This window comes from Aulonocara sp. 'chitande type north' Nkhata Bay, linkage group LG3 (assembly GCF_057382095.1).
Source record: "Aulonocara sp. 'chitande type north' Nkhata Bay isolate Kocher_YH1m ecotype deep benthic linkage group LG3, A_spYH_male_GT1.1, whole genome shotgun sequence".
Classification (NCBI taxonomy): Eukaryota; Metazoa; Chordata; class Actinopteri; order Cichliformes; family Cichlidae; genus Aulonocara; species Aulonocara sp. 'chitande type north' Nkhata Bay.
The window spans coordinates 19,988,645-20,016,542 of record NC_141346.1 but is presented as its reverse complement, the minus strand read 5'-3'; the positions used below and the strand labels follow the sequence as shown (position 1 = coordinate 20,016,542).

The 27,898-nt window shown below is 39.6% G+C and overlaps 3 protein-coding genes across 5 annotated transcripts; 1 reads left to right on the top strand and 2 right to left on the bottom strand.

The window, feature by feature from the left end:
* Nucleotides 1-243: 243 nt before the first annotated feature.
* LOC147334416 (low affinity immunoglobulin gamma Fc region receptor III-A-like) lies at nt 244-14,597 on the bottom strand. Of its 2 annotated transcripts, none has more exons than XM_086271693.1 (6): nt 14,469-14,597; nt 14,349-14,384; nt 13,750-14,016; nt 794-1,039; nt 571-711; nt 244-487 (listed from the first exon to the last, which is right to left on the bottom strand). In XM_086271693.1, exons 1-6 carry the CDS (start codon nt 14,497-14,499, stop codon nt 384-386), a joined length of 825 nt encoding a protein of 274 aa, XP_086127819.1. In that variant the 5' UTR covers nt 14,500-14,597; the 3' UTR covers nt 244-383. The 2 variants fall into 2 exon arrangements, with proteins under 2 accessions (XP_086127819.1, XP_086127828.1); XM_086271702.1 differs by lacking the exons at nt 13,750-14,016; nt 14,349-14,384; nt 14,469-14,597 and adding exons at nt 1,882-2,145; nt 5,452-5,487; nt 5,572-5,620.
* Nucleotides 12,970-13,567, bottom strand: LOC147334417 (uncharacterized). Its single transcript, XM_086272115.1, has 3 exons — nt 13,430-13,567; nt 13,182-13,358; nt 12,970-13,073 (listed from the first exon to the last, which is right to left on the bottom strand). Exons 1-3 carry the CDS (start codon nt 13,524-13,526, stop codon nt 12,970-12,972), a joined length of 378 nt encoding a protein of 125 aa, XP_086128241.1. The 5' UTR covers nt 13,527-13,567.
* A 4,544-nt stretch (nt 14,598-19,141) lies between the features above and the next one.
* Nucleotides 19,142-27,584, top strand: LOC147334415 (hyaluronan and proteoglycan link protein 1-like). 2 transcript variants are annotated; one of them, XM_086272092.1, is made up of 3 exons: nt 19,142-19,375; nt 19,466-19,555; nt 26,994-27,584. In XM_086272092.1, the coding sequence occupies exons 2-3, from the start codon at nt 19,483-19,485 to the stop codon at nt 27,329-27,331; spliced, it is 411 nt and encodes a 136-aa protein (XP_086128218.1). In that variant the 5' UTR covers nt 19,142-19,375; nt 19,466-19,482; the 3' UTR covers nt 27,332-27,584. The 2 variants fall into 2 exon arrangements, with proteins under 2 accessions (XP_086128218.1, XP_086128212.1); XM_086272086.1 differs by having other exon boundaries at nt 19,142-19,555.
* The last annotated feature ends 314 nt before the right edge of the window (nt 27,585-27,898 follow it).

The window sequence follows — 27,898 nt, the reverse complement described above, 5'->3', positions numbered from 1 at the left end:
AAAGTTGAAGTACTGATTCAAGTTCCTTACTCAAGTATAAGTAGAAAAGTGCAGGCTCTGAAATGTACTCATTAGCTCTATTTTCAGTCACCTACATTGTAGAGGGTGACTTTGCCTGTAAACAGTAAAATGTGCACAGTCAGAGGTTAAAGTGGGTTCAGTAGGTGGAGAAACTCTAAAATTGATTGTAGTGACTGAGTGTAGGGCATAAAATCATAATTTCTATTGAGAGCTCCAGTAGATTTTCTTGGGAACATTTGCTGCTTATCTACATAAAAATATCCAGAGATGAACATCAGAGTCCTTTTATTCATATAAGATTCACAACAGAGGTGGAGAGGACAACATTAGTGAGACCTAAAGAGAAGCACCAAAGCTCTGATTCAGAAGTGATACTCTGTGGTGACATCAGAGATGACATCATAATGCTCATCGTCCAGTCGCTGCTCAGGCTGAGTGGGCAGGATCAGGACACGGAAGATTTTTCCTGTAAAAATGTATGAAGTGTTTCAGCCATTAATTTATAGAGATTTCAGCATATTGATTAATTAATGAATGATTCAGTGTTACCTTTAGCTCTCTTTCGATACAAAGACACCATGAGGACAGTGGAGATGACGTATGGACAGAACACCACCAGGTGGAAGAGCAGTCTAATCACAAAGTGGAGTAAGGACGAGTCAGGGGGCAGAGGTGTGGTTATATGTTTTTCTGCAGAGAGAATATATGATTATTTCAACCACATGTGAATATATAATGAAAAAAGAGGTAACATAAGAGTGAAGCTCCTCACCTGTGACAGTGATCCAGCTGGATGGAGACTCTCCATGACCGCTGATGTCACACTTGTAGAGGCCTTCATCAGACCTGGAAACATGCTGGATGGTCATGTGACCTGTAGTCTCATTCCCAATGAAGACACCATCTTTATAGAAAGCAGCTGGGAGGTTGGAGGGAGTGGTCTCTGTTTTACAGAGCAGAGTGACGTCATCTCCCTCCATCACAGGGAGGACAGGACTCTGCAGGATCACTGATCCACCTCAACACAGAGACAAACTACAGCATTTCATCCATTTACACACAGCTTCATCAACACTTTAATGCCTGGCTTCTGATGGCCTTGTCTCGTCTCGTGTAACTTTAACCCTCAGAGAGTCTTTCAGTCTTGTTCTCTAAAACCTAAAGAAGATGGATTTGATCATCTGGTAACTGGGTTCATTAGTGCCCGATCCCAAAACGTAACATATTACACTTTGTGACAACACATCTCTATGCTACACGTTCAGAAACAGGAGGAAACATGAGAACTGTTTGGACTGAATCAACACATGTATATTTATTTTACTTTCTCTTCATGAATAGTTTTGGAAAACTCTATCAAACACGATTAAGGTTGTTGTTAAAGTTAGGGATAAGTTTATGGTTGGAATAAAAATAATAATGTATACTTCATTGAGCGATGGGAAGGGTGCAGCATCATGCCGCAGGACCGTATGCTGCTGTCTACACCGGCGAACTCTCACCCCATTTACCCACCCCTTTAGCTTCCTGATGATGTGATGTGTTTTCGTGTCATGTTGTGAAGATTCATGTGCTTTTTGTGCTGAGGGGTTTTTGTTTTCTGTTCTCATACTGATCTTCTACCAGGAGCTCAGTCTGAGTAGAGTTCTCTTTTTCTCTCCTCCACTGCCCTCTTGTGTCCTACATTTCATTTGTTTTCTTTCCACTACCTGTTCTGACCTGTCTCACCAATGTGATTTTTGTGTAATATATGTATGGTTGGAGGAGGTCCAATCTTGCTACAGGCAACTGCAAGTGACAAATAAAAGCTTTGTCATCATCATAATCATCATCAACACAAACTCCACACACTCAGCTTACCAGTGACTGTCAGGTTAATCATGTTGCTGACGGCACCCTCTCTGGACTCACACCAGTAAACTCCAGTGTCCCATTCAGGAATAACTTTCATGCTACAGAAATATTCTGGTCCTTCTCCCCACACAGCTCCGCACTCAGCTCTTTTGTCTGTGCTTGTGTTTCTCCTCAGAGTCCATCCAGCAGAGCTGTCGTCCTCCTCACAGCTCAGAGACACAAAGTCTGCTTCAAAAAGCTGAGAGCTGCTGGGACTCACAGTCAGACGAGCTGTGAGGAACAGGAGATGATATATAATATATTATAGCCATTTTTCAATAATTCTGACACTATGTTGAACAGCTCCTTCGAATCAATGGTTTCTGTGGAAGCATGTACACTTGGACAAATAAAGAGGATAATATCTGATTCATTGTTATTTTTGCTGTGAAGAGCAATATACGCTTGTCATTTACTTAAACACTGAGATCAAAAGTGTTCATAAAAGTTGCTTTAATCAAACATTTACTGATATATAGAGGGAAAGAAAGAGACTCTTGGATGAGCTCCAAAGAGTTACAGGAGAGAGAGATCGGCTCTGTGCTGTGATTGTATTAAATTATATCAGAAAATCAGACAGAACAATTTCCAGCTCTAACTTTCATCTGTTTTCGTTTTTCCTTTTCCCACTGACAGAAAATATCTCAAAAACCGAGAAAGTCATGCAGATTTATTTAACCAAAACGTCAAACTCAGACTAAATGAAAAATAATGCATATGTCATCTATCCATAGCAGCATGCATATCAAATAAAGTTTTAGGAAAGTTTCTTCATTCTTTGCTGAAAAAGTTCTGTTTCTTCCGATTTAAAGAAAATAGGTATTTATCAGTTTGAAATGGACTTACAGTTATTACAGTTTCCCAGAATTAGCCAGTGATAGCTTTTGTAAAATATGTCCTTTCTTGTCGAAGGAAAACTATTTTTATTTTTAAAAACATATTATTTTCAAAATTAAACTTGAGAAAGTTGATCGGCCCATTGCTTAAGTGTTTGGATTCTGGCGCCTAGGTCCATGCACAAAGCTACAGGAGCTTCTAGCTTTGTTTGACTGTGTGTACAACAAACCCGATGACATTAACTACCAGAAAGTTGAAAGGCCAAACAAAAACACACTTTGACACCAAAGACTGGGCAGGCAAATGATTCAGCACCAAAACAGTTAAAAACGTTTGTGGTTATTAAAATAAAAATGCTCATCTTTTCTAAGGACCTTGCAAAGAAAAGCATCTGGACTTCTTTAAGTTGCTTGAAGACACTTCACCTCTTATCTGAGAAGCTTCTTCAGTTCTAAGGTCAAAGGGTGGACAGTCCCAGATTTAAGCTCTGTGGGTGTGTCCCACAAGAGGGTCATGGACCCCTCATCATCCTCTACCTATTCACACGAGCCAAGGTGTGAAAACAGTTGTAGGCCACAATCTGAATCTGTCATGATCTAAAAAAGCTTCTTGGATGAGAGGTGAAACATACAGACGCTTTTCTTTCCAAGCTCCTCAGACTACGATGACCTGGATGACTGAGAACCAGTCATCCAGACATGCCCATCTTTTCTCACTATATTCATACATTTGTTTATTGTGCATTGTACTGGATTACTAAGCAACTGAAACAGCCTCACATATGTTAACACAGGGGAAAATAGTATTTGCTGAAGTACACTGTTTTTGTCAGCTTGTTTACTTTAACAGTCTCAATGTTTCTTTCCTTGTTGTACAGGGATTTCTCCGTTTGTACAGTTTGGGTTTCAGGTTGTTTCGAAAGATCAGTATAATTTTAGCTAGTTGGTTTCAGTATTTCTCAAAGCCTCGCTATCTTTTACAACCCTTAACCTCGTACAAATGGAAGATAATTTCTGCTGACCTTTGGTTTGTTTCATCTGCAACATTTTTAGTATTCCTAGTCTAATTCTGATAATTTTGATAAATTCAAAAATTGTAGGAAAAAAAGTAGCCAGAAAAGCACAGGACAAATCGACTGTGCTAAACTGGCCAATTACAATAGTCGTGAGCTGCATTGACCCGACTTGAAGTCACAGTTCTCTGGAGGTGTCCATCGGGCTAGTTGGAAAGTTAGGACACTGAGGTTAAAATAGACCATAGGTGTCAAACTCTGGCCCGCGAAGCCATACCAAATTACTATTAGAGCTAGCCTACTGGTATTATACAGCTAATATATATATTGTTTAGTATTAAGCTTTGCTTGTTCCATATTCCGTTTTTCAGCAAAACGTGTTTGAGTCCATAAGAAAAGATTCATTCTTATATCTGGCGGAATAAATATATTTCAATAAATATTAACATTAGCCCGCGACTTTGTTCCAGTTTTGAATTTTGGCCCACTGTGTATTTGAGTTTGACACCCCTGAAATAGACTTTCCGGTTACTTCATAGGTTGCAACACAGATTTCCCACAGGAGTCTAAACAAGACCTTAGGAAAACAACTAACAAATGGACAACTGTACCCTCATACACACAATAATAACATGGACTAAACCACCACTCAAAACCACTAGCACTTTATATAGCCTCTGTAGGAATTATCTACATATTTCACTGATCTAAACTGCACTACTGTAAATGCTGTAGACACAATCATTCTGTACAATAGGATAATTATAATTCTACAACTGTTTATAACTTGCATAGCTCATATTTCATATTTCTGTATAGTTTTCATATTTATATCCTGTTTATACCTGTACATAGCTTGTACACTCACTACAGCCTGTACATACTTATAGTACAGCAGATCTGTACGCTCTACTGTACAATATAAAGCGCCTTGAGGCGACTGTTGTTGTGATTTGGCGCTATATAAATAGAATAGAATTGAACCGTGACACTCCACATTGTTCTCCTCCATAAAAACGACATCTGCATCTGCTGGGTCCAAAGTGGTCAGTTACTGTCATGGAGTTGAGTGTGAGGAGTGAGGACCCAAATGCAGAGGCCTCGAGGCAGGCTAAGTTTAACTGAAAGCAAGCCGTTTATTTCGGCTGATGGTAGGAAGTGCAAAAGGTAAAATATAAAGTTCAAACTTGTGAAGCAAAAAATATTAACTTATTGAAACCGAAAGCATTACAATTAAAAACTGGAACCTGTGCTAAGGCTGGACATATTATAACTGGGAGAACAGACACTTTGACAAAGAGTATACGTGAAGAAAAGGAAACTTGAGAGAATGAGACAACTAAACAATTGAAGTAAATCAAAGCATACAAGACAAAGGAAGGAACTGAAAGAGGAACAAAACTAATGCAACTATGAACTCAAATAACAACTTACACACTAACAGGAAAAATGCATGTGTGTGTAACTAGTAAGTCCAAAGAAAGTCCAAAAAGCTCAAATGCCAGGTAAATTGACCCAGTGTTTGACTTTTAACTGCTGGAAGGAGTGATTGAGGTTTAGGAAAATAATACAAACAACAAAATTCAACAAAAAAGAGGTCTGTCTGCAGTTAGCCGCACTATGTTCTTAATTAATGTGTCCCAAGAGAGTGAGTCAGGTTTACAATGTGACAGAAGAAGGTTACTGACCTTGGTTTGTGGTGCAGCTCAGCAGTGAGATCAGAACTAAAGAGAAATTAAACTCAGGTTAATTCAGAGTTTCACATTCAACAAGACAGCAGAGGCATGAAAAACACAGAGTGAGCTTACAGAGCAGACACAGCAGAGACGTTTCCTCCATCCTGCTGCTCAATGACATCAAACCAACACTGACATCAGCTCATAGTTCACTTCAACTACAACCCTCTTCCTCTTTCTTTGTCTGTCAGTTTTGTAACTTCATCCCCACTGTATATCATGAGAGGAGTTTCTTTGTTTGACCAAAATAAACCAGAACATAAAATAAAGACAACAAACTAACAGCAGAAACTGAAGGCAACATAACTACACATCTATCTCACTCATCTACAATAAGTGAGATAGATGTGGTTTGGACAAGGCAACGTCTCCCTGCTTCAACCACTGATTTTTGGTCAGAAAGAGAGGAAATAAACTGTGTGCCTACTTCTTTCTGCCTTCACATTTTGAAAATCCTTGTTCCTTTAGTCTTGATCCTACATGTTTTTACATGTCTGAAAAGCACATCAGACACAAAGAGCTGTGTTAATATAACTGCAGTGAAAACACAGGCAGAATCGGCCTTCATCTCCTTATGATATTCAGAGGAAAAAAGTGTGTAGGTCTCTTTATATATGAAATGCAAATGATCATAAATCAGTGATTTGAAGACTTATAAAGGACATCCTGCCAAAGGATCATACAGAGCTGATAGAAAACATGGATGTTGATCTCCTTTAACTCTGTTAATGAGTTGTAGAAATGTCAGTGGGACAAGTGCTGTAGGGAGCAGTTCAGAAGGGGAATGGTCTGAAGGTGAAAACAGTTCAGAAGGTCGACCAGCAGATGACCTTGTTGGAGTCGTCTGCTGGTTTGTTAGACCTCTGTGGAGGTCTAGTGACCATTGTCCTCAAAGGGAGGATGCGTTTAGGTCTGGAATCACCTTACCCTGGTAGAGGAATGTTCAGGGAGCTGCAGTGTCCAGTTTCCTCTTTGAAAGAGGAGGGGAGCACAAGGAAGTAGCTGGTAAGAAACACAGCAAAGGAGGTGAAGGGACATGAAGTGTAACAACAACAAAATCCTTTAGCCAAGTCAGGAGTCCATTAGTCCTGGGTTCATTTCTTGGGCAAGTGCTCTGACATACAATGTAAATCAAGAATCAGATACAGACTCGAAGGCAGACTAAATTAACAAAAGTTAATCTTTATTGAGGATGAAGTTGGAATGATTCAACTAACACCAAAAGTTACATTTTCAAAAAGCAGGGAACCAAAGTCCAGGTAGTTTCAGGGGAAAAGGTTCAGATGGAGTCACCGCCTGGTAGTTATAATTCCATCAGGAGTGTAATATCCTCATCAGAAAGGAGATGAAAACAAGAATTAACAAAATAAAACAGGATGTAGAATAGCATCTTCCTCTAAAACCTAATCTGAAAACAGTTGTAGGTTTCATTTAGAAATGAGTTGAATGCTTCCTACAATAGAGTAGTTACAGAGTTGCAGTGGTAAACAAACAAACAAGGAGAGTTAAGGTAGAATACAAAACAGAACATGAGAAGAATTAAAAAAAAAAAAAGAAGATACCAAGCACAAGACAGAATAATATAAATAAATTAAATTTCAAGTTAAAACATGCTGGGGAAAAGACTCCGGCCCATGAACAGTCCAGCTATTTAATCATGCAGGACAGGGACATAAAACATGAACATTATCTATGTAACAGTTTTTAGGTTTTCCTCCAATATCAGATCTGAAAACATCTGCAGGCTTGATTCAGAAATAACCTGAATACTTGGTGAAAAATACCTTAGGTAGGTTTTTTTTCCGGTGACGTCATCCCAACGCATGGCAGCCTAACGAGTAGCGCTCTCTCATATATGATTTGTTCACCCCGCGAAGTGTCAAAATTATTACCAATTTTTGATAGATAGTAGAGTTACAAGCGGGGTGAACATGGGGAAAAGAGACAAACAGAAAAGCTCAGCAGAAGAACGTGTAAACGAAGGGCCTATGGCAGCGGCATCGCCATCTCGACATGAAGTCAATACTAGGGCCAATATGGATGAAGGCTCGGGCTTGACCATGATACTGGAAGAATTACGGGACTTTCGAAGAGAGTTCCAAGAATTTAAATCCGACTTGGTCAGAGCCAATAACAGGATAACCGAAGCAGAAACCCGCATTGCAAAGCTGGAAGACCGGGTCCAAAACGCGGAACAGGTGATGCTAAAGATGTTAAAAATTATCAACGAGCAAGAAAACAAAATTGTGGATCAGGAAAGCCGGGCCCGGCGAAAGAATCTGAGGCTGTATAATGTCCCTGAAGGAGTGGAGGGGTCTTCGATGACAGTTTTTGTGGAAAAAGTATTGACGGAATGCCTCGACCTCCCCCAGGGCACAGAGCTTGGTATTGAGAGATCACACCGGGCCCCGGGAGCAGTGAGGAACCGAGAGGGAACCCCACGTTCGATATTGATTTGTTTTGCACGTTACAACACCAAGGAAGAAGTTTTGCGTAAAGCGTGGGCCAAGAGGACTGTTCTGTTGAACGGTCAGAAAATATATTTCGATCAGGATTATGCACCAGCTATTCTGCGAAAACGTAAAGGCTACGCTGAAGCTAAAAGAGCTCTGAAACAACAGAACATAAGGTTCCAGACTCCTTATCCTGCTAAATTAAGGGTCTTCTATCAAGAGGGAACCATGCTTTATGCGACGGCGGAGGAAGCAACCGCGGACATGCGGACAAGGGGATTTCAGATTGATAAAGTTGCCCAGAAGCAGACTTTAACGGAACAGCTGTCAAATTTGACGTGGGCGAAGATTGGAAAGTCGCAGCGGTGTGACTCGGAGGGACATAGAGAAAGTCCCAATAGTGAGCAGCTTCAGCTATCTAGAAGGTGCTCTCCCTCTACGACAGGAGACTAATGGAGATATACTGTGCGGCCGCAATGGGTGAGATAACAAAAACTTTTCCCTTATTAGATGATTAAGATTGCAGAGAGACTGTGGAGAAATGCACCTTAAAGGAGCTAGCAGGGGCCCTTGCCCTCCAGTCAGGGGAGGTTTCCCCCTGTCTATGGGATATACGTGCCAGGGTCTGTTAGGACTGACCCCAACCTTGGAATCACATATTACTTTTGTTTTTTTGTCTTGTTTTGTTTTTTCTTTGTCCGATTCTGGACGATTGTGGTTGTTTATTATTTGGGTTGTTAAAGGGAGTTTACCAGTTGATAAATTAATTAAGTCTGGATATTTTATTTCGGATAAATGACTGCTAGAGGAATTAAGGTTATATCTTTTAATGTGAATGGGCTCACGAATCCCATTAAACGAAGTCGAATCTTGAATAAAATGAAGAAAGATCGAGCGCAGATAGTATATTTACAAGAGACACACTTGAATAATAATGAACATGAAAAACTCAGGAGGATGGGTTTTACAAATATGTTCTCCTCAGCGTATGAATCAGGCCGCAGACGGGGCGTGGTAATCTTGATTTCCAGGGCACTGAACTTTGAAAAGTCATTTGAACTTAAAGATAAGGATGGGAGATTTATACTGGTACGGGGAACAGTTGATGGTAATCAGGTTACTCTAATGAATGTGTACGCCCCACCAGGAAGTGACCTAAGCTTTTTTAAGTACATTGTTAACATAATGGTGACAGAAACTCAAGGCCCTTTAATTTGCGGCGGTGATCTGAATATACGCCTACAACCGGACCTAGATAGCTCTAAAAGAAAGAAGCCGGGATCGAGTACATTATATAAAAGAATCTCAGCACTGTTCGATGAGGTGGGTTTAATTGATGTATGGAGAAATCGCTTTCCTACAAGGAGGGATTACTCTCATTTTTCAGCCCCACACTCACTTTACACGAGGATAGATTATTTTTTAATGTTTGGAAGAGATAGGGATAAAATCTTAACATGCGAGATGGGCTTGATAGATATAAGTGATCACGCACCGCTGTACCTAACGATTGATATGAATGTACACCCAAAAGTTTCAATTTGGAGATTGAATTCATCCCTGCTTAAAGATGTAGAATTTAGGAAAGTAATAAAGGCAGAGCTCAAAGATTACCTTGAAATTAATGATAATGGGGAGGTTTTACCCCCGATACTATGGGACGCATTAAAAGCTGTTATGAGGGGGAAGATTATAGCATTTGCCTCCTTCCAAAAAAAAGCAAGAGAGAAAAAAATGGAAGATTTACAAGCGATTCAAAAACAATTAGAAAGTGAGCACAAACATAAGCCTTCAGCGGGCACCTTGCAGAAACTAACAATGATTAGAAATGAAATAAATACGCAGAGTATACAGACGATAAAGAGAAAATTGTTATATTTGAAACAGAAACATTATGATGGAGGATCGCAATCAATGAAAATTTTAGCATGGAAACTTAAGAAGAAGATAGCGGAGAATACTGTAACTAAAATCAAACACCCAGAGACGGGGAATATAATGACTCATCCTTGCAAGATACAAAACGCCTTTGAGTCATTTTATAAAACATTATATGCGGGAGTCCCAGGGGGGGCTGAACACGAAATGGACAACTTCCTGAACTCTTTATGCCTACCAAGCTTTAACGAGGAACAAAATAAAACGATGATAGCGGAGGTGACGGAAGCTGAACTTGTGAATGCCATCAATAGGCTGAAATCAAATAAGTCACCAGGCTCCGATGGTTACACCGCGGAGTGGTATCGGGAATTCAAACAGGACTTGATCCCTACACTACTTACTACTTTTAACTGGGTGTTAAAAACAGCGCAAATTCCACCGAGTTGGAAGGAGGCAATTATTTCGGCTATTCCGAAAGAAGGGAAAGACAAAATGGAGTGTGGCTCATATAGATCTATTTCTGTCCTTAACATAGATTATAGATTGTTTACTTCGATAATGGCCAGGAGAATGGAAGAATTTTTACCTGACTTAATTAACAATGATCAAACGGGGTTTATAAGACGACGACAGACCCAGGATAATATACGTAGAACTCTTCATGTAATACATCAGATACAGACATCTAAGAGTACAGCCATGCTTATGAGTATTGATGCAGAAAAAGCCTTTGATTCTGTAAATTGGGACTTTCTATATAAAGTCCTGGATAAATTCGGCTTACATAAGGGAATTGTTGATACGGTGAGGGCACTATACACTAACCCCACCGCAAGAATTAAAGTTAATGGTTCTCTCTCAAATAGCTTCGTTCTGCAGAGAGGAAATAAACAAGGCTGTGCTTGGTCCCCGCTCCTGTTTGCATTGTACTTAGAACCCTTGGCACAATCAATTAGACAAAATAAAGACATTAAGGGGATCACTATTGCAGGACAGGAACACAAGCTCGCTTGTTATGCGGATGACATATTGATCTATTTAGATCAGCCCACTAACTCCTTGCCTTCGCTGATGAATCTGTGTCAAAAATTTGGGAAACTCTCTGGATATAAAATTAATATGTCTAAAACTCAAATTCTCAGCTATAACTACAACCCCCCAGCTCACATGGTTGTTCAATATCCAATGAATTGGCAAGCACAATCATTGAAATATCTAGGAGTTGTTATTCCCAAGGATTTAACTAAACTATTTGAGGAGAATTTTGGTTCTCTACAAAGGAGAATAGTGGGTGATATTAGGCGATGGAACATGATCCCCTTTCTTTCTTTACACTCACGAGTTGAATCTATTAAAATGAATATCTTGCCAAGAATATTATATTTATTCCAAACACTACCAATATCCATTGATCCAAGTCGTTTCAATGAATGGGATAAAATAATATCGCGGTTTATATGGGGGGGGAAGCGGCCGAGGGTTTGTTTTAAAACTTTACAATTACATAAGAAGGTGGGAGGATGGGGGTTGCCATCACTAAAAAATTATTATCGGGCTGCTCAGTTGAAAACGGTGGTTAATTGGTGTGATACAAGCTACCAAGCACACTGGAAGACTATAGAGGAGAATATATTTTCCTCCCCAATACAAGCTGTCCTGATGGACTCGAATATTCGAAAATATATTGACAAGATTCATAACCCCTGGGTGTCGTGCACACTTAATATATGGAGAAAAGTCGTGAAAGAATTCAAACTTGAACAGGATTTGGCTTTATTCAAATGGTATGCATATGATTCTGACTTTACCCCGAATAAATTGGACTCACGTTTTAAAAGCTGGCCTGCTAAAGGGTTATCTACATATGATAGTTTGATAAAGGATGGGAACCTTATTAGTTTTGACATGCTGAAACAGAGACACAATCTAGAAAAACAGGATTTTTTTCGATACTTGCAAATAAGACACTATATAAAGACAACAATCGGTCAGATGTCAAATACTAACGTGGAATTGGTAACTTTATTTAGACAGGCGTACAGTGGGGATGTTGACACAAGACTCATTTTTTTTTGGTACAATTTTTTTATGAATAAGCTTCCACACTCAACTGATTATGTGAAGATGTTATGGGAAAAGGAGGGAGGGATGTGTATTTCTAGGGAAGAATGGACTCAGATGTGGGAATGGCAATGGAGGAGCACTTCCTCCAAAAGCTGGAGGGAGTTCGGATGGAAAACTCTGATAAGGTTCTTTATCACTCCATGTCAAAAGGCTCACTATGATGGGAATCCTCCCGTGTGCTGGCGAAACTGTGGATACCAAGGAGCCCATCACACCCATATTATGTGGGACTGTCCTGTGCTACGGACTTACTGGAAAGACATTCATGGTATATTACAAGGCATTTTTAACTGTACATTCCCTCAGGATATGAAGACAATTTTTTTTGGCTGTATACCGCAGAACTGGTCCAAAAGTGACATATGTCTGTTAAGAGCTTTATTGGTTGCAAGTAAGAAATGTATAACAAAGAAATGGTCCTCGCAAGACATACCGACTTTGTCATTATGGTGGGAAATTACGTTAGAGATATATAGGATGGAGGAAGTAACAGCTCATGTTAATGACAGGATGGCCTGGTTCCATCTGTGCTGGGATAAGTGGGTCCAATACGTTAATACCTATAAACCGAATTTTCTCTTTAAAGCTTGAAACCACCAATTTAGTTAATTGTTTACTCCCGACAGAGCTTTCTCCTTTTATTTTATATATATAATTTTTTTTCCTTTTTTTTTTTCTTTCTTTCTCTTTCTTTCTATCTGTCTGTCTTTCTTCTCGTTTTGTTTCGTTTTTCTCTTGTAAACTGTGTTAATTAATGCCTGTAATCATCTTTATGAGGTAATATTGTAGAAATAAAGAATATAAAAAAAGAAAAAAAAGAAAAATACCTTAGGTACAGAGCTGCAGTAACATACACAGTACATCATGGAAATCCTCCTCTTAGGATGAATATTTGTTGTTTGTCTGCATGAAAATATCCAGAGATGAACGTCAGAGTCCATTTACTGCAATGACGTCAGAGGTGAAGAGGACAAAGTTAGTGAGGACCACAGAGACACAACAGAAGTTTGTTTCAGAAGCGATGCTCTGTGGTGACATCAGTAATTACGTCCTCATGTTTATCCTCTAATCCCTGCTCAGGATGAGTGGGAGGGATTGAGACGGAAAGTTTGTTCCCTGCACAAACAAAAAATATGAAAAAGTATCAGATGTGAGACAATGAAGATTTCAGAACAAAAGGAGTTCATCATCAGCACACTAAGTGAGGAAATGATTCAGTTTTACCTTTAGCTCTGTGTCGATATAAAGACACCATGAAGAGAGTGGAAATGAAATATGGACAGAACACCACCAGGTGGAGGACCACTCTGATAGCAAGGTGGAGGGTGGAGGAGTGAGAGGCCAGTGTTGTGGAAGAGGGAAGAGCAGAGGTGATGGGCTTCACTGTGGCTGTAGGTTTTTCTGCAGAGAGAATCAGGTTCAGGTGAATATGTGGATGAAATAGGAGGTAACATAAGAGTGAAGCTCCTCACCTGTCACAGTGATCCAGCTGGATGGAGACTCTCCATGACCGCTGATGTCACACTTGTAGAGGCCTTCATCAGACCTGGAAACATGCTGGAGGGTCATGTGACCTGTAGTCTCATTCCCAGTGAAGACGCCATCTTTATAGAAAGCAGCTGGGAGGTTGGAGGGAGTGGTCTTTGTTTTACAGAGCAGAGTCATCTCCCTCCATCACAGGGAGGACAGGACTCTGCAGGATCACTGATCCACCTCAACACAGAGACAAACTACAGCATTTCATCCATTTACACACAGCTTCATCAACACTAACTCCACACACTCAGCTTACCAGTGACTGTCAGGTTAACCATGTTACTGATGGGACCCTCTCTGGACTCACACCAGTAAACTCCACTGTCCAATGGGAGGATAAAGCTGATGTTACAGGAAGAACCAGCACCTTCTCCCCACCCATCTCTTCCACACTGAGTCCTCTGTTGTTTGCTTGTGTTTCTCCACAGAGTCCATCCAGCAGAGCTGTCGTCCTCCTCACAGCTCAGAGACACAAAGTCTCCTTCAAAGAACTGAGAGCTGCTGGGACTCACAGTCAGACGAGCTGTGAGTAATAGAGTAGTAGAGGATATATAGACCAGGGCCCATATTACATTTCATATCTTAACTTCTAGTCCCATATTCCTTGTTTTCATTCACTATCAATTGTTACTGGATGATAATAAATCAGATATTATTTCTTACATAAGAGTCTTTGTTAAGGTGCAGATGTATTTGAGTGTAAGACATCTGTTTAATTGTAATTCAACATGAAATTATGTAGACTGACAGGAGTAAGATAACATTGATTTGACTGAAGTTTGGCACCATGTTCATAATTAATGTGTCCCAAGAGAGTGAGTCAGGTTTACAGTGTGACAGAAGAAGGTTACTGACCTTGGTTTGTGGTGCAGCTCAGCAGTGAGATCAGAACTAAAGAGAAATTAAACTCAGGTTAGTTCAGAGTTTCACATTCAACAAGACAGCAGAGGCATGAAAAACACAGAGTGAGCTTACAGAGCAGACACAGCAGAGACGTTTCCTCCATCCTGCTGCTCAATGGTATCAGACCAACACCGACATCAGCTCACAGTCACTTCAAGCAAAACCCTCCTCTTTCTCGTTGACTGGCTGTTAGTGTTGTGGTTTCCTCCAGAAATGCACTAAATTGAACATCAGCACCTGTGTAATGCCTTCGCTGCCAGTCCGAACAAACCACAGGGATGTGTTATAGCTCTAGCTGACACAGAGTAAAATTACTGACTATGTTACTGAAAGGATTGATTTTATCAATTGTGTTACAGATTGAAAGAAACAAGTTTTGTCTTCCTGTAGCTGACAGCAGGAAGTGACCCGGAGGTGGTTTTGTTCCTGTTGACTTCTCTCTGTTCCAACCACTAACATGTGGTCAGAAACTGTGTGGATGCACGACATCAAACTGCATCAGGCTGTGGTTAAAGATTTTAAAGGTATTTGGCAGAGGTGAGCTGACGTTTGATCACTTCTATCAGCTAACAGACTTTTTTTAAACCCTTTAACCATACATGTCGTTACACCTCTTATCTCACTGAAATCCAGCTGAACACGTTCCAGTTCACATTTCTCTTGGTTGTGTGTTTGGGATCATTGTCTTGTTTAAATGTTGGCCCTCATTTCATCTTCGTCAGGCTGGTAGCAACACTATACCAACTTCACTGCTGATTTGGTGTTTTCTGGATGATATGCAGTGCCTTTTGACCAAACGTGGTGTGCATTATGGCATCCAAAGAGTTCAGTTTTGGTTTTATCTTGCCAGACTATGTAATTCCAGTATTTCAAAGGTTTCTCTAAATGTTGTCCAGTGAACTTGAAACGTGCTTCAACAGGCTTTTGTTTCAATGGAGTGTTGCATGGTGAGCATGCATATGGGCCATGGTGGATGAGTGCATTGCTTATTGTTTTCTTTGAAACAATCATCATGAGATGTGTGTTGTGTGAAAACTTGCTAAAAAGTTACCTTTTTATAGACGATCAGTTGGGAAAGAATCAGCTGATATCAATTTCCACCAAGTGGCAAATTACTAATTACTGATAGATTTCAACTAGTGTCATAACTTTCCACGCCTTTTTCCACCTGCTTTTCTTCACGTGCTCAAAAAGTTTTCCCTGTGTTATTTTTAATTATTACACTTCATTTATGGACAATGGACATCTATGGTTTTCTTTGCACGTGTGGATTGGTTTGGAAATGCGTATATATAATATATATATATATATAGCTCGAGACGTTGTGGAGGGTGAAGGTAAAGGTGGTCCCAGTGGTAGTTGGAGCAGTTTTCCTTTAACACAAGAGGACTTAAAGACTCAATTAAGCGCAAAGCTGTTTTTCTGTTGTGCAAGGGGCAACAGGCAAATTGTTTTTTTCTTGATATCATCTCTTATTTTCAACAAAGTTGGGGGGGGGGATCCAATTCCTATTAGTATGTGATTTTGAAATTTTTAAACTGGCCATAAAAATCTCCAAATTTCATCAACAAGTTTTGTTAAATTGGAAATTAATGTTTAAACATAACTTTAGTCCCCACAACATTCCATTGTGGAATAATAGGGTGATATTGAATCAGGGGAAATCTATGTTTGTGGAAGAATGGATGACAAAACAAATTTGGTCTGTGACACATATAATGGATGAAAATGGAAATATACTTGAATTAAACAGGTTTATTGAGAAATATGGCATGAGTTGCTTGCTTGAGCTCTCTAAAAAGGTTTCACAGAATATCCCAGTAGTCCTTATCAATATGATAAAGAACAGTTTTTCAAATATATCGACTCCAAATTTACATAAAATTAAATTAGATGGTCTTGACTTGGTTAATGAAAAATGCAATAATCAGTTTTTGAGGAGGTATTTGGTTAACACCTTTCTCCAGGAAAAAACACTCACTCATCTTTAAAGATTATAACAAATCTGAGATCTCGTTGATCAGAACCAAATATTTAAAATGTCCATTCCCCCCCAAATTTAAAGAAGTCCATTTTATAACTACCACAAATATTTACCCCTCCAATGAATTTATGAGAGAAAGATTTAAATTAAGGAACCTTTTAAAAAAACAAGCGCGTCCATGCTCACAGGTGTACACACGGGTGATCACACCCACAAACTACACCCTTTTTGGCTCCTACCTCAAAGCACACTGTGTTCTGTTGATCTTATGTGCTACACAATAATGTTTAATATTTAGTATTTACTGTCATATTCCCATATATCATTGTGATGTTGTTTATTCTATTACTCTTGTTCTCTTCTGCTTGTTTTCTTTTTTTTCTTTCTCAACAGGTGATCCAGGTGATCGATATGAGGATTTTTTTTTCTTTTTCTGCCCGTTCTGTTGGTTTTTCTTTTTTGCCCTTCTCCCCCGTCCCTCTTCTCAGCTGTTTCTCTTTCCCTCTTTCTTTCTCCCCTTCTTTCCCCCAGTCAAGTCTGTCCCGTATTCAGCAAGTGAAAATAAAATAAACAATAAAAGGTGAATCAAATGGACCATTACGGCAAGGCTGGGATGGTCAATTTGGTAAAGTAAATCCGTTGGGCATCTTTCTTTGCCTTTAGACAACAATTCTGATGGCAAAAGAGCCAAACGGTAGTGATGTGTCCTCTGTGTCGAAGCGTCGAATCGTGTGTCGGGTAATCTCGGGGGCGTTTTTGTGAAGCGCGTATCGAGGCTTGCTTTGATTACGTATGCAGTGACGTTCGAGGCCTCGCGGGCAGTCCGTACCACGTGACTGATTCAGGGACTGGTTCACCGGTTCGCGCCAGATTCGAAATTAAATGGGCAGCAAAATACAGCTGATTTCCCATCACACTGTGTTGTGGAATTGGATTACGTACGTGTTACATAGTTACTTGAGCATTTCTTCTTCGATGGAACCAGCAAGGAAGAGATGTTTTTTTTTTAATTTTGTCTCTCCTAATAAAGTATGCACATAAAGTATCCTAATATTAATATTAAGTATCCTAATAAAGTATCCGTCGACGGGTCCGGGCTTCGTGTTTACGCCTTTTTTGCGCTGATTCTGAAGCTGCAGGTTTTATTTCTCTTCAAACAATATTGACCGAACCAGCAGCAAAAGAAGATCCAAACTACGATTCACATAAACATCGTCATGAATTTCCTCTGACTTTTGCTGTTTTGCTTTCACCAGGATAAAATCACACTTCATGCACAGCTTTCTCTCTCTCTCTCTCTCTCTCTCTCTCTCACACACACACACACACACACACACACACACACACACACACACACACACACACACACACACACACACACAATACTTCAAGAACAGTTTCCCGTCTAAAAATCTGTTTTCTGCATTATTCGCTTGTTTGTTACGCATAAGACCTCCGTTGTTTACAGCGCTGTCAGCCGCTGTTTTTTCCCATTTAAATACTTCCGAAAAGAAAACCTAATTTCTGCCGTTCAATAGGCTACTAAAATAATTTAAACTTTTTAACATTATGCAAAATTGCAAAACGCTAAGGTGTGTCTCTAATAAAACCTCTATTTGCTCTGCTTCACTTCAGCAGCATCAGGTAATGTTCATTTGTTGATTGATGGTTTTCTTTTGGTTTTGATCTACTGCAGAATATTTTTATAGAATCGTTTTTCTGTTTTAGCCTCAGCTATGTTGACACAAAGGCATCTGCTGTGATGCTTACACATTAGATAAAGTCTCGAAAGTGTCAGCTTTCTTTTTATAGTTATACAAATATGCAAATGTACTGATCTATGATCTGAATTATACTATTGACAGACTGTCTGAGGCTAACAGTTTCATACCAAAACGCTGTCCTGATAGTTTCCACTTTCTCTTTTGTATCACACATACTGAGACAATATTCGGGATAAATAACCAAGAAAACAATTTATTTATTCAGTTTAGAGGTTTACACATCATTATAATCACAGAGCCCGCTTCACTTGAATTGTCCACTTGATGGCGCAGTAGAGCAAATGAATCATCACAATGCTTCGAACCATGAGTCGACCAATTGGGTGGAAAGCTTCAGTTCATCATGAGGCTTCATCTCACCATCACTACCAAACGGGACAGGCAAAAAAAAAAGAAAAAAAAAAAAAAGAGAAAGATTTAAATTTGTGTCAGACAACTGCTATATTTGTAAAACAACGTTGGAAACAACAGAGCACATGTTTTATGGGTGTGTGACAGTCCGGAATTTATGGAAATCTCTCCATGTCCTAATATTATCCCAGTATGGAGATGTTGATTTTCGGTCTTTTCAAAATGTTCAAATTGGAGTAATTCTTAAGGACAAAAATAGTGAGTTTTTAATTAACGATCTCATTATTATAACAAAACATTACATTCATATATATATATGTCGCTTGTCTGTTTGAGATTGTCATTGTTCTAAATAAAGCTTATAGAGAAAAAAATTTCTTGAGCTTTGTTTACTTCCTGTTTGAACAGGTATTTCCTGTATGTTTTAATGTTTTTATTTATTTTTATTTTGTTAAGTAGTTATTGTAGGCTGCTAACAAGTGGAAACATGTTTAGTTTATAGTACAATAATTAAATAAAATATAAAAGTCAGTTAGTCTATCTAGTTGCAGCCGCTGGTTCACCGTTCACCTGGAAGATTCCAGAACGTTCTGGAAAGGTAAGGAGGCTACGTAAGCTCCCGTCACGGGATCACTGTGTTCATTTATGAGTAGCGTTTACACCGTGGACGTCGGCGCCCGCCAGCTCGTGAGTAACGGAAACGATTAAACTCTCCTTAATCGAGCGACAACTCATCTCCGCTACATACCGGATGATTTCCCGTCTAAATAATCTGGATTTTGTAAACGCCTAATTATAAAATTGATCTACGTTACGATCTACGACGTATCGGTTCAGGTTCCTGTCGCGGTGTAAAAACAGTAAGTGAACGGAAACTTTTACTCCAAGTTTAAGTTGACTGTGTTCGATTAATGTTATTCTGACGATCGGTTTTCCCCTACTGTCTGCAGTTTTCAGTTAAACAACAATGGCTGCGTGCTCGCTGACTACCTGGATTTCGCTATTCGTTGTCGTCGTCGTTCCCTCGGCTGTCGTGTCCGGTGAGATTTCGCTGTGGCGTTAAAATAAGCATCATTAATCGAAATCAATGAGTCCCGTAAAAATCTGTTCATTTCTGCTCTGAAAACATCGGTGTCTTGTGTTGGTTAAAAGTAGCCCACAAATCAAATTTGTGCCGGTACGTCAATACGGCGCTCTGGTAGCAGCGATTTATTAAATGATGCGTCATTGCGGCCGCCATATTGTATACAGGCAAAGGTAGTTAATGAGGTTAGGACTGTTTTTATTCATGTACTAACTTGGTGAATGATAACCCAAACTCGTTACAGGTGGTGATAGTGTATGATACAGAACATGGTTGCACCGGTCTCTGCCTGAAGCCCATTTATAAAATAGATTTTGCTCATTTCAACAAACAGTTTTTTCTCCTTTCTTTTAAAGTTAATTTCTATTCTCCGGTTAAGTGATTACGTGTGAACCCTGCTTTGGGGAATACTCTGAGTTTATTAAGGCTGTTGTGTTTTTAACATGTTTTAATGCTGTGGTGTCTTGTTCTGTTTAATCTTAACAACCCACTATTTAAAAGGAAGGAAAAAAAAAAAAAGTTAGTGATCTAGTGATCACTGTTGGCATCTCTCGCTTTTTATTACCACTATTCATCGGCAGCACGTTGTAAAGCTCAGTTTTTAAAACCTTACCATGTATCTACGGCCCAGCCCACGTAGCAGTAAATTAATGACTATTCTTGTATTGTGGATGGATTATCGTTTGAAGCTTCTGAATGTCCTCTGACAAAGTCAAGTCACTCCCCAGCCATCCCAAACAGAGCAAGGACCTGATTTACCTGCACACTAAAGTACACAAAGCACAACATGTGGCCATTTATATTGTTTAAAACAGATGCTATACGTAGGTATTTTGTAATACATTTTTAATTAATTTTAAGTTGTTCATTCTACTTTATTTTTTGTATTGAGTTTTTTTTTTCTTTTTTAAACAGTGATGTGGAGGGTATTTTAAAGTTCAGACTGGTACAGTTACAATAGAAAGGCATCACTTATTGGCAGCGGTCGCATAGCTGTTCTAACTGTCAAATACATTCGATTCCTCATCAAGTAGGTAGTGATTGGTGATTAATTAGTTTATGAGCTGTGTTCTACATATCCAATGGCCTGGGGTGAGTAGAAGAAGTTTGTGTTAGTAACTTGTTTACAGGTGACTCATTCATCTGTGAAGAAATTGACACTCACTTGTGGGCCTTTTCACATTAAATTCCTAACAAAGAGTCTTCATTAACCCCTATTGTGGATACTTTTAAAAGCAAAGAAAGATGGAAGGCAGAGCTCATCATGACCACAAAGGACAGGATTAGAAATTAGTACATCATAGTGAAGGGGGGCATATAGAGCACTTAGTGTGGCATGTGAAGATCATGAGGACAGGGTAAGATGGGTGCAGGTTATCCACTGGTTATCTAGAATTGGCCAATGGTATGCTACAGCACTATTATCAGATGGTCAGCCAGTACTCTCTTATAGCCCTTTTTCTACTGGTACTTACTCGGCTCGGCTCAGTTTTTAGGGTTTTCCGTTTTCCATTAGTGTGGTAGCACCAGTGACCAGGTTATTTCTCAGTACCTACTCGGCCACAGTTCCAAGCGATCTGAAAATGTGACATCAACAGACTACATGACACCAATTTGTAAGTCAGTGGCATCACTTGATGAGTCATGAGCGTGTCCCTCATAAAAATCAAAACTGATATTTTTGAAACCTGACAGTGAGGGAAATGGCTACACAAAAAACAACTCTATGGTCCCCGAGTCTGACAAAAAGCCACTGATAGAGGAGCAGGTATACCATCGCCTCGACATCCTCCTTGTGACATTCTTGTTGCATACAAATGATGTCATGGGACTTTCAGCCGCATGGCTATAGTAATCCCATGCACATTAGGTGGTATTTGAATGTAATAGAAAACAACTCAAGTTACACTGATCTGAGTAGGTACTACTAATGGAAAAGAGCTGTCAGGGGTGAGCCACATTTACCATTTACTACCACTCTGTTAAGAGTTTGTATGCTCTACATGTATGGAAATCTCACAGCAGAGGGCAGCAAATGATCTGTTTCACACTGCACGTTAGTCATCCATCTGCTCAAATACTTCCATAAACATTTGGGAACACATAGTTCCAAAATAATGTTGTTAAAGTTACTTTTGCAACAGGTTGTTTACTGTGAATAAAGCATATACTTGTTTAAACAAAGCAAATAGTCAGATGGTGTTATGATGAAAAGTGTCAATGTGATTGTTTCTTTTCTTTTTTTCCCCCCCTTATCTCAGAACTATCAGCTGCTCTTGACTGGTCTGCTGCTGGTTTCAGACAATCAGTTGTTCTCCTGTGGTCAAATGCTGCTTGCCTGGACTGGGTTATGCTCTAAATCACAGGTGTCAAACTCCAGGCCTCAAGGGCCGCTGTCCTGCTTGTTTTCCAACTAACCTGCCCTTGTAGCTTCTTATTGGCAAAGCACACCTGATCCAGGTAATCAACAGCAGGTAGGGCAGGGATATCTCAAAAACAAACAGGATGCTGGCCCTCAAGGACTGGAGATAGACACCACTGCTCTAAGATGATACTCAAGAAAAAATATATTAAAAAAAAATCAGACAGCTTTCAAAAGTTCTTTATCGGTTTCAATTGTGCCTCTTTTAACCTTGATGTTTAAGTTGCATTACCTGTATGTGCATGTACTAATTTGACAGCAGTGACCTACTGTGGGAATTTCTACATTTCTCTGTGTAAAATGTCACCAAGGTTATAAATGTCCGTGAGTGACCTGGGCAAGAGGTCAACAGAAGTTGTAACGAGTAAACAAACTGACACTTAAATTGGGCCAATTTCATCTGAATGAACACAATATCACGGTGTGTGTGTATAGATATAGATTATGGTTGAAATGGGTACAATTCCAACTGATATGAAGGACTTTGGAAAATTGTACGTATGATAATACCATCTTTGAGCAGTGTGCAGTGACTGACAATCTCAAACTTCCTGGCATTTCAGCCAACAGCAGCAGCTAGTTCTTGGAGCAAAAAAAGGCACTTCACATCAAAATAAGCTGTAGTATGCCTGCTTTTTATTTTTTCCCCCTTTTTTAAATATTTGATTAAAAAAGGACAAGAAAAAAATAAACTGCCCACATGCTATGAATTAGTCTAAATAAACTTACAAAAGTAATGTTAACATTCTGGATGTTAATGCACACAAAGACATGTTCTGTCTTCTTCTGCAAACTCGTCACTTTCTAGCCAGCTGTAGGAGCTTTTCTTCTCATATTTGTGATCTGATAGAAAAGGTAAATCTAACAGATTTAAATAAAGTAATTGAGTTGGTTTTCTTGTGGGCCCACAGAGCAGACATTCAAGTGACAGTGGTTTCTGTTTGTTGTTTTTATACCCTTTTTTTCCCCTGAAGTCTTTTTTTTTTTTTTTTTATATCAGAATTTTATTTTTAGTTCACTATAGTAACCCTGCACTTTACATAAAGAAGACTTAATCCACAATCCTACTATGGCTACATGACAGGTGTCTGACCTAAGTCAACTTCAACAGGAGAAGTGAGCCTATGGAGCAAAAATTGGGGCCAAAGCTTTTCTTAAACTGAAACTGAAATTCTAAGTTTTGATGTCTTGGTGCATGCCCAATTATCCAGGTATTTATGATGATTTTAGTTTTGATATTTAAAAACACGTGTTAAAATAATTATCAGAATATTAATATAATAATATTAATTTTGAATTAATTGTTTTACCCTGAAGCAATTTTTTTTTTTTTTTTTTTTTTTTACAGTTTTTTTTTTTTTACAGTTTTTTTTTTTTTTTTTGCGTCTGCTTTTTTTAAATTTGAACTCTTAATTTTTTCAGTTTCAGACTTCAGATCAGATGTTCAGATCCTGATTTTGTATTTTGGGCATGTATCATAGGGGAGGGGCAGAGTGTGGACTAATGATTGACAGTTGACATTTGTTACAAATTAAAAATAAACATTTTAGTTAAAGGTGGCCACCGTTCTGTCACAGATTGCGGCAGACACCAGCCAACAGGTAAGAAACACGGTTTCTGATTGTCCTATGATGGACTATATTGCTGGGTGAATGTTTGTAACATTAGCTTAATGACTGAATGAATTAACTTAGTAGTCAGTCATTAGTCAAAGCCCCGCACCTCTTCATTGATACAGGCCCACAAGGCAATACTAAAAATAAAAAGGGTGTAAAGCTGAAGGAAAAAAAACAACAAGAAAGATTTGTATGGAAAAACATGTATTTTATAAATTTATTCAAGACAAAATAATTCATTTGGGTTTTATGTGTATGTGTGTATATATATATATATATATATATATATATATATATATACATATACACACACACACACACACACACACACACACACACACACACACACACACACACACACACACAGTGGGGCAAAAAAGTATTTAGTCAGCCACCGATTGTGCAAATTCCCCCACTTAAAATGATGACAGAGGTCAGTAATTTGCACCAGAGGTACACTTCAACTGTGAGAGACAGAATGTGAAAAAAAAATCCATGAATCCACATGGTAGGATTTGTAAAGAATTTAATCTTAAATCTGGGTGGAAAATAAGTATTTGGTCACCTCAAACAAGGAAAATCTCTGGCTCTCACAGACCTGTAACGTCTTCTGTAAGAAGCTTTTCTGTCCCCCACTCGTTACCTGTATGAATGGCACCTGTTTGAACTCATCATCTGTATAAAAGACACCTGTCCACAGCCTCAAACAGTCAGACTCCAAACTCTGCCATGGCCAAGACCAAAGAGCTTTCGAAGGACACCAGGAAAAGTATTGTAGACCTGCACCAGACTGGGAAGAGTGAATCTACAATAGGCAAGCAGCTTGGTGTGAAAAAATCAACTGTGGGAGCAATCATCAGAAAATGGAAGACATACAAGACCACTGATAATCTCCCTCGATCTGGGGCTCCACGCAAGATCTCATCCCGTGGGGTCAAAATGATCATGAGAACGGTGAGCAAAGATCCCAGAACCACACGGGGGGACCTGGTGAATGACCTGCAGAGAGCTGGGACCAAAGTAACAAAGGTCACCATCAGTAACACACTACAACGGCAGGGAATCAAATCCCGCAGTGCCAGACGTGTTCCGCTGCTGAAGCCAGTGCATGTCCAGGCCCGTCTGAAGTTTGCCAGAGAGCACATGGATGATACAGCAGAGGATTGGGAGAATGTCATGTGGTCAGATGAAACCAAAGTAGAACTTTTTGGTATAAACTCAACTCGTCGTGTTTGGAGGAAGAAGAATACTGAGTTGCATCCCAAGAACACCATACCTACTGTGAAGCATGGGGGTGGAAACATCATGCTATGGGGCTGTTTTTCTGCCAAGGGGACAGGACGACTGATCCGTGTTAAGGACAGAATGAATGGGGCCATGTATCGTGAGATTTTGAGCCAAAACCTCCTTCCATCAGTGAGAACTTTGAAGATGAAACAAGGCTGGGTCTTCCAACATGACAATGATCCAAAACACACCGCCCGGGCAACAAAGGAGTGGCTCCGTAAGAAGCATTTGAAAGTCCTGGAGTGGCCTAGCCAGTCTCCAGACCTCAACCCCATAGAAAATCTGTGGCGGGAGTTGAAAGTCCGTGTTGCTCGGCGACAGCCCCAAAACATCACTGCTCTCGAGAAGATCTGCATGGAGGAATGGGCCAAAATACCAGCTACTGTGTGTGCAAACCTGGTAAAGACCTATAGTAAACGTTTGACCTCTGTTATTGCCAACAAAGGTTATGTTACAAAGTATTGAGTTGTATTTTTGTTATTGACCAAATACTTATTTTCCACCCTGATTTACGAATAAATTCTTTACAAATCCTACCATGTGAATTCATGGATTTTTTTTTTCACATTCTGTCTCTCACAGTTGAAGTGTACCTCTGGTGCAAATTACTGACCTCTGTCATCATTTTAAGTGGGGGAACTTGCACAATCGGTGGCTGACTAAATACTTTTTTGCCCCACTGTGTTGTTTTTCCTACAGATGGGGTGATGTGTGTGTAGTGATTTCTTGTTATGTTGTAAATTGTTTCATTGTGCTGAGAAAAGAGAGAATGTTTAATTGCATAAAACAGTGCCGATTAGGGCTGGGTGTCGTCACTTGTGCAGAAAATGCAGAAAACAGATTTTGAGAGAGAGAGAGAGAGAGAGAGAGAGAGAGAGAGAGAGAGAGAGAGAGAGAGAGAGAGAGAGAGAGAGAGAGAGAGAGAGAGAGAGAGAGAGAGAGAGAGTGATGTAACTTTATGAGTGAAGGGCTCCTGCAGAGTGTTTCACACTAATATTTCATTAACATAGTTCAATTAGCCTGACTTAGCTGCCTCAGGTCCTTTACTCTATGTCTTTAAGACACAAACTTTACTTTGGATAACCGGGTTTGAATAAAAGGTAAACACAAAAAATTCTTTCTAATACATTAATTAAAATGTTCAAGAAGCAATTTAATTTAAGTTCAGCATAGTCAGAGAGCTTTAAGTCAGATTAAATTCTGTACATTTGATTAAAAACTAATAATATTAAAATATCAAGCAGCTTCCTAATTGTTGGACGTTTTTCTCAGTTTCTTTTTAGATTTCTTTGTTTTTTATTTCTCTGAAACATGAAAAACACATGTAAAATGATGTAAACTGTATTTTACAGGAACAGGTCGGGTATTTAAATGCCTTCAGCAATATGGCGGCAGCAAATACGCGTCTTACTACCCCGATGCTTTGTTTCTGTGCTTCAATCTGTGGTCGTCTAATCCTTGTCCTCTTTCAAGAAGTCTGCATCTGGGAATTGTTTTAGATTTGATCAACAAACAATAGATTCAGTCTTTCTGGGAGAAGCTGTAGCACATCAGCCCAGTTTAATAGTTAAAGCTCAGTCAGAGGAGAACTCAGGAGGACAGAGGAGGGAAATGCTGGTAAATTAATAAACCATCAGCAGAGCTCGAAGTTCACACAGCTAGCCTCCTATACACATAAATAACTGAGCTCATCTTCATCCCGAGTGGATGGATGTCAGCTGAACATGCCAAATTGTTTGAAGGGTTGACTTCTGTCTGGTTCTTTATTGCTCTCTGTATATTTTTCGTATGAAACACATGGGCCCTGCAGGGCTGTGGGGTTTTATGTACTGGCAAAAACACTGAAATGTGTAGGAAAAAAGTTCACGTTAGAAACCACAGAACTGAATTTATTTACAAATTTTATTTTTAAATAATTTATTTAAAACCACTTTTGTCCTGGTTGAACAGCACACGCAGAGTCTCATATAATATTCCCTCCCTTTTTCAGCTCAACAGAGCTAACTGGTTTCTGATCCTTAGTGTAGTTTTACATTAACCTCTCTGCTCTGTGTTATTTCCGCTTTCAGGCCAGAAAAACATCACAGCTCATTCTGGACAGAACATCCCTTTCCTGTGCCGAGCTCCAAACAACAAAACCATCCATGTAAAGTGGAGCAGAACTGACCTGGGGGAAGAATATACCCTTTTGTACCGGGATGATGTGTTTGTTTCAGGAAACCAGCATCAATCTTTTCAGAACCGGGTGGATCTGCAGGACAGACAGATGAAGAATGGAGACGTGTCTCTGATTCTAAAGAATGTTACGACTGCCGATGCTGGAACATACGAGTGTAAGGTGTTAGTCGGAAAAGAAATGAGGCTCAGCTACACAATCACACTGATTGTTGATCCTCCAGGTGAGTGAGTAGAGTTGAGTGTGTGTGTGATCAGAGGTGAAGCTGCTTCCTGGTTGTTGATGTTTGTTTCTAAAGATGTTGTTGATGAGACTTTGTAGAAAGCAGCTGGTCTGAGTGATGTGATCAGAGTGCAGTAGATAATGTCTGACAGCAGTTTGAAGAGGAAATGGATTCTGTTCTGTTCTTCACTCATCACCTACCTGACAGCTGACACCTCACACCTGTTTCTCACCTGCAGGTCAGCCAGGAGGACACACAGAGGATGGATCTGTTGGAATGAAGTTTTTGTTTAGGGAGTTCATGGCGGTGGTGTGTGTGGTGGGGGTGTTGGTGATGTTTTCGGAGCTGCCTTTGAAAATGTCTTTGTTTGTTTTGTTGGTGGTGGTGATGTTGTTGTTGTTGTTTTGAGGTCCCCTAAGGAAGCAGGGCCCTGTGCTTCGTACGTCGCTCACTACATCCAAGACCAAACCATCGCGCTAACCGTGAGCGCGCTAATCCGGTTCTCCGAACACACCTGCTGTTGACGATTAGTACAGCTGGATGAAGTAATGTGAGATCACTGGGTGTCGTAAAAG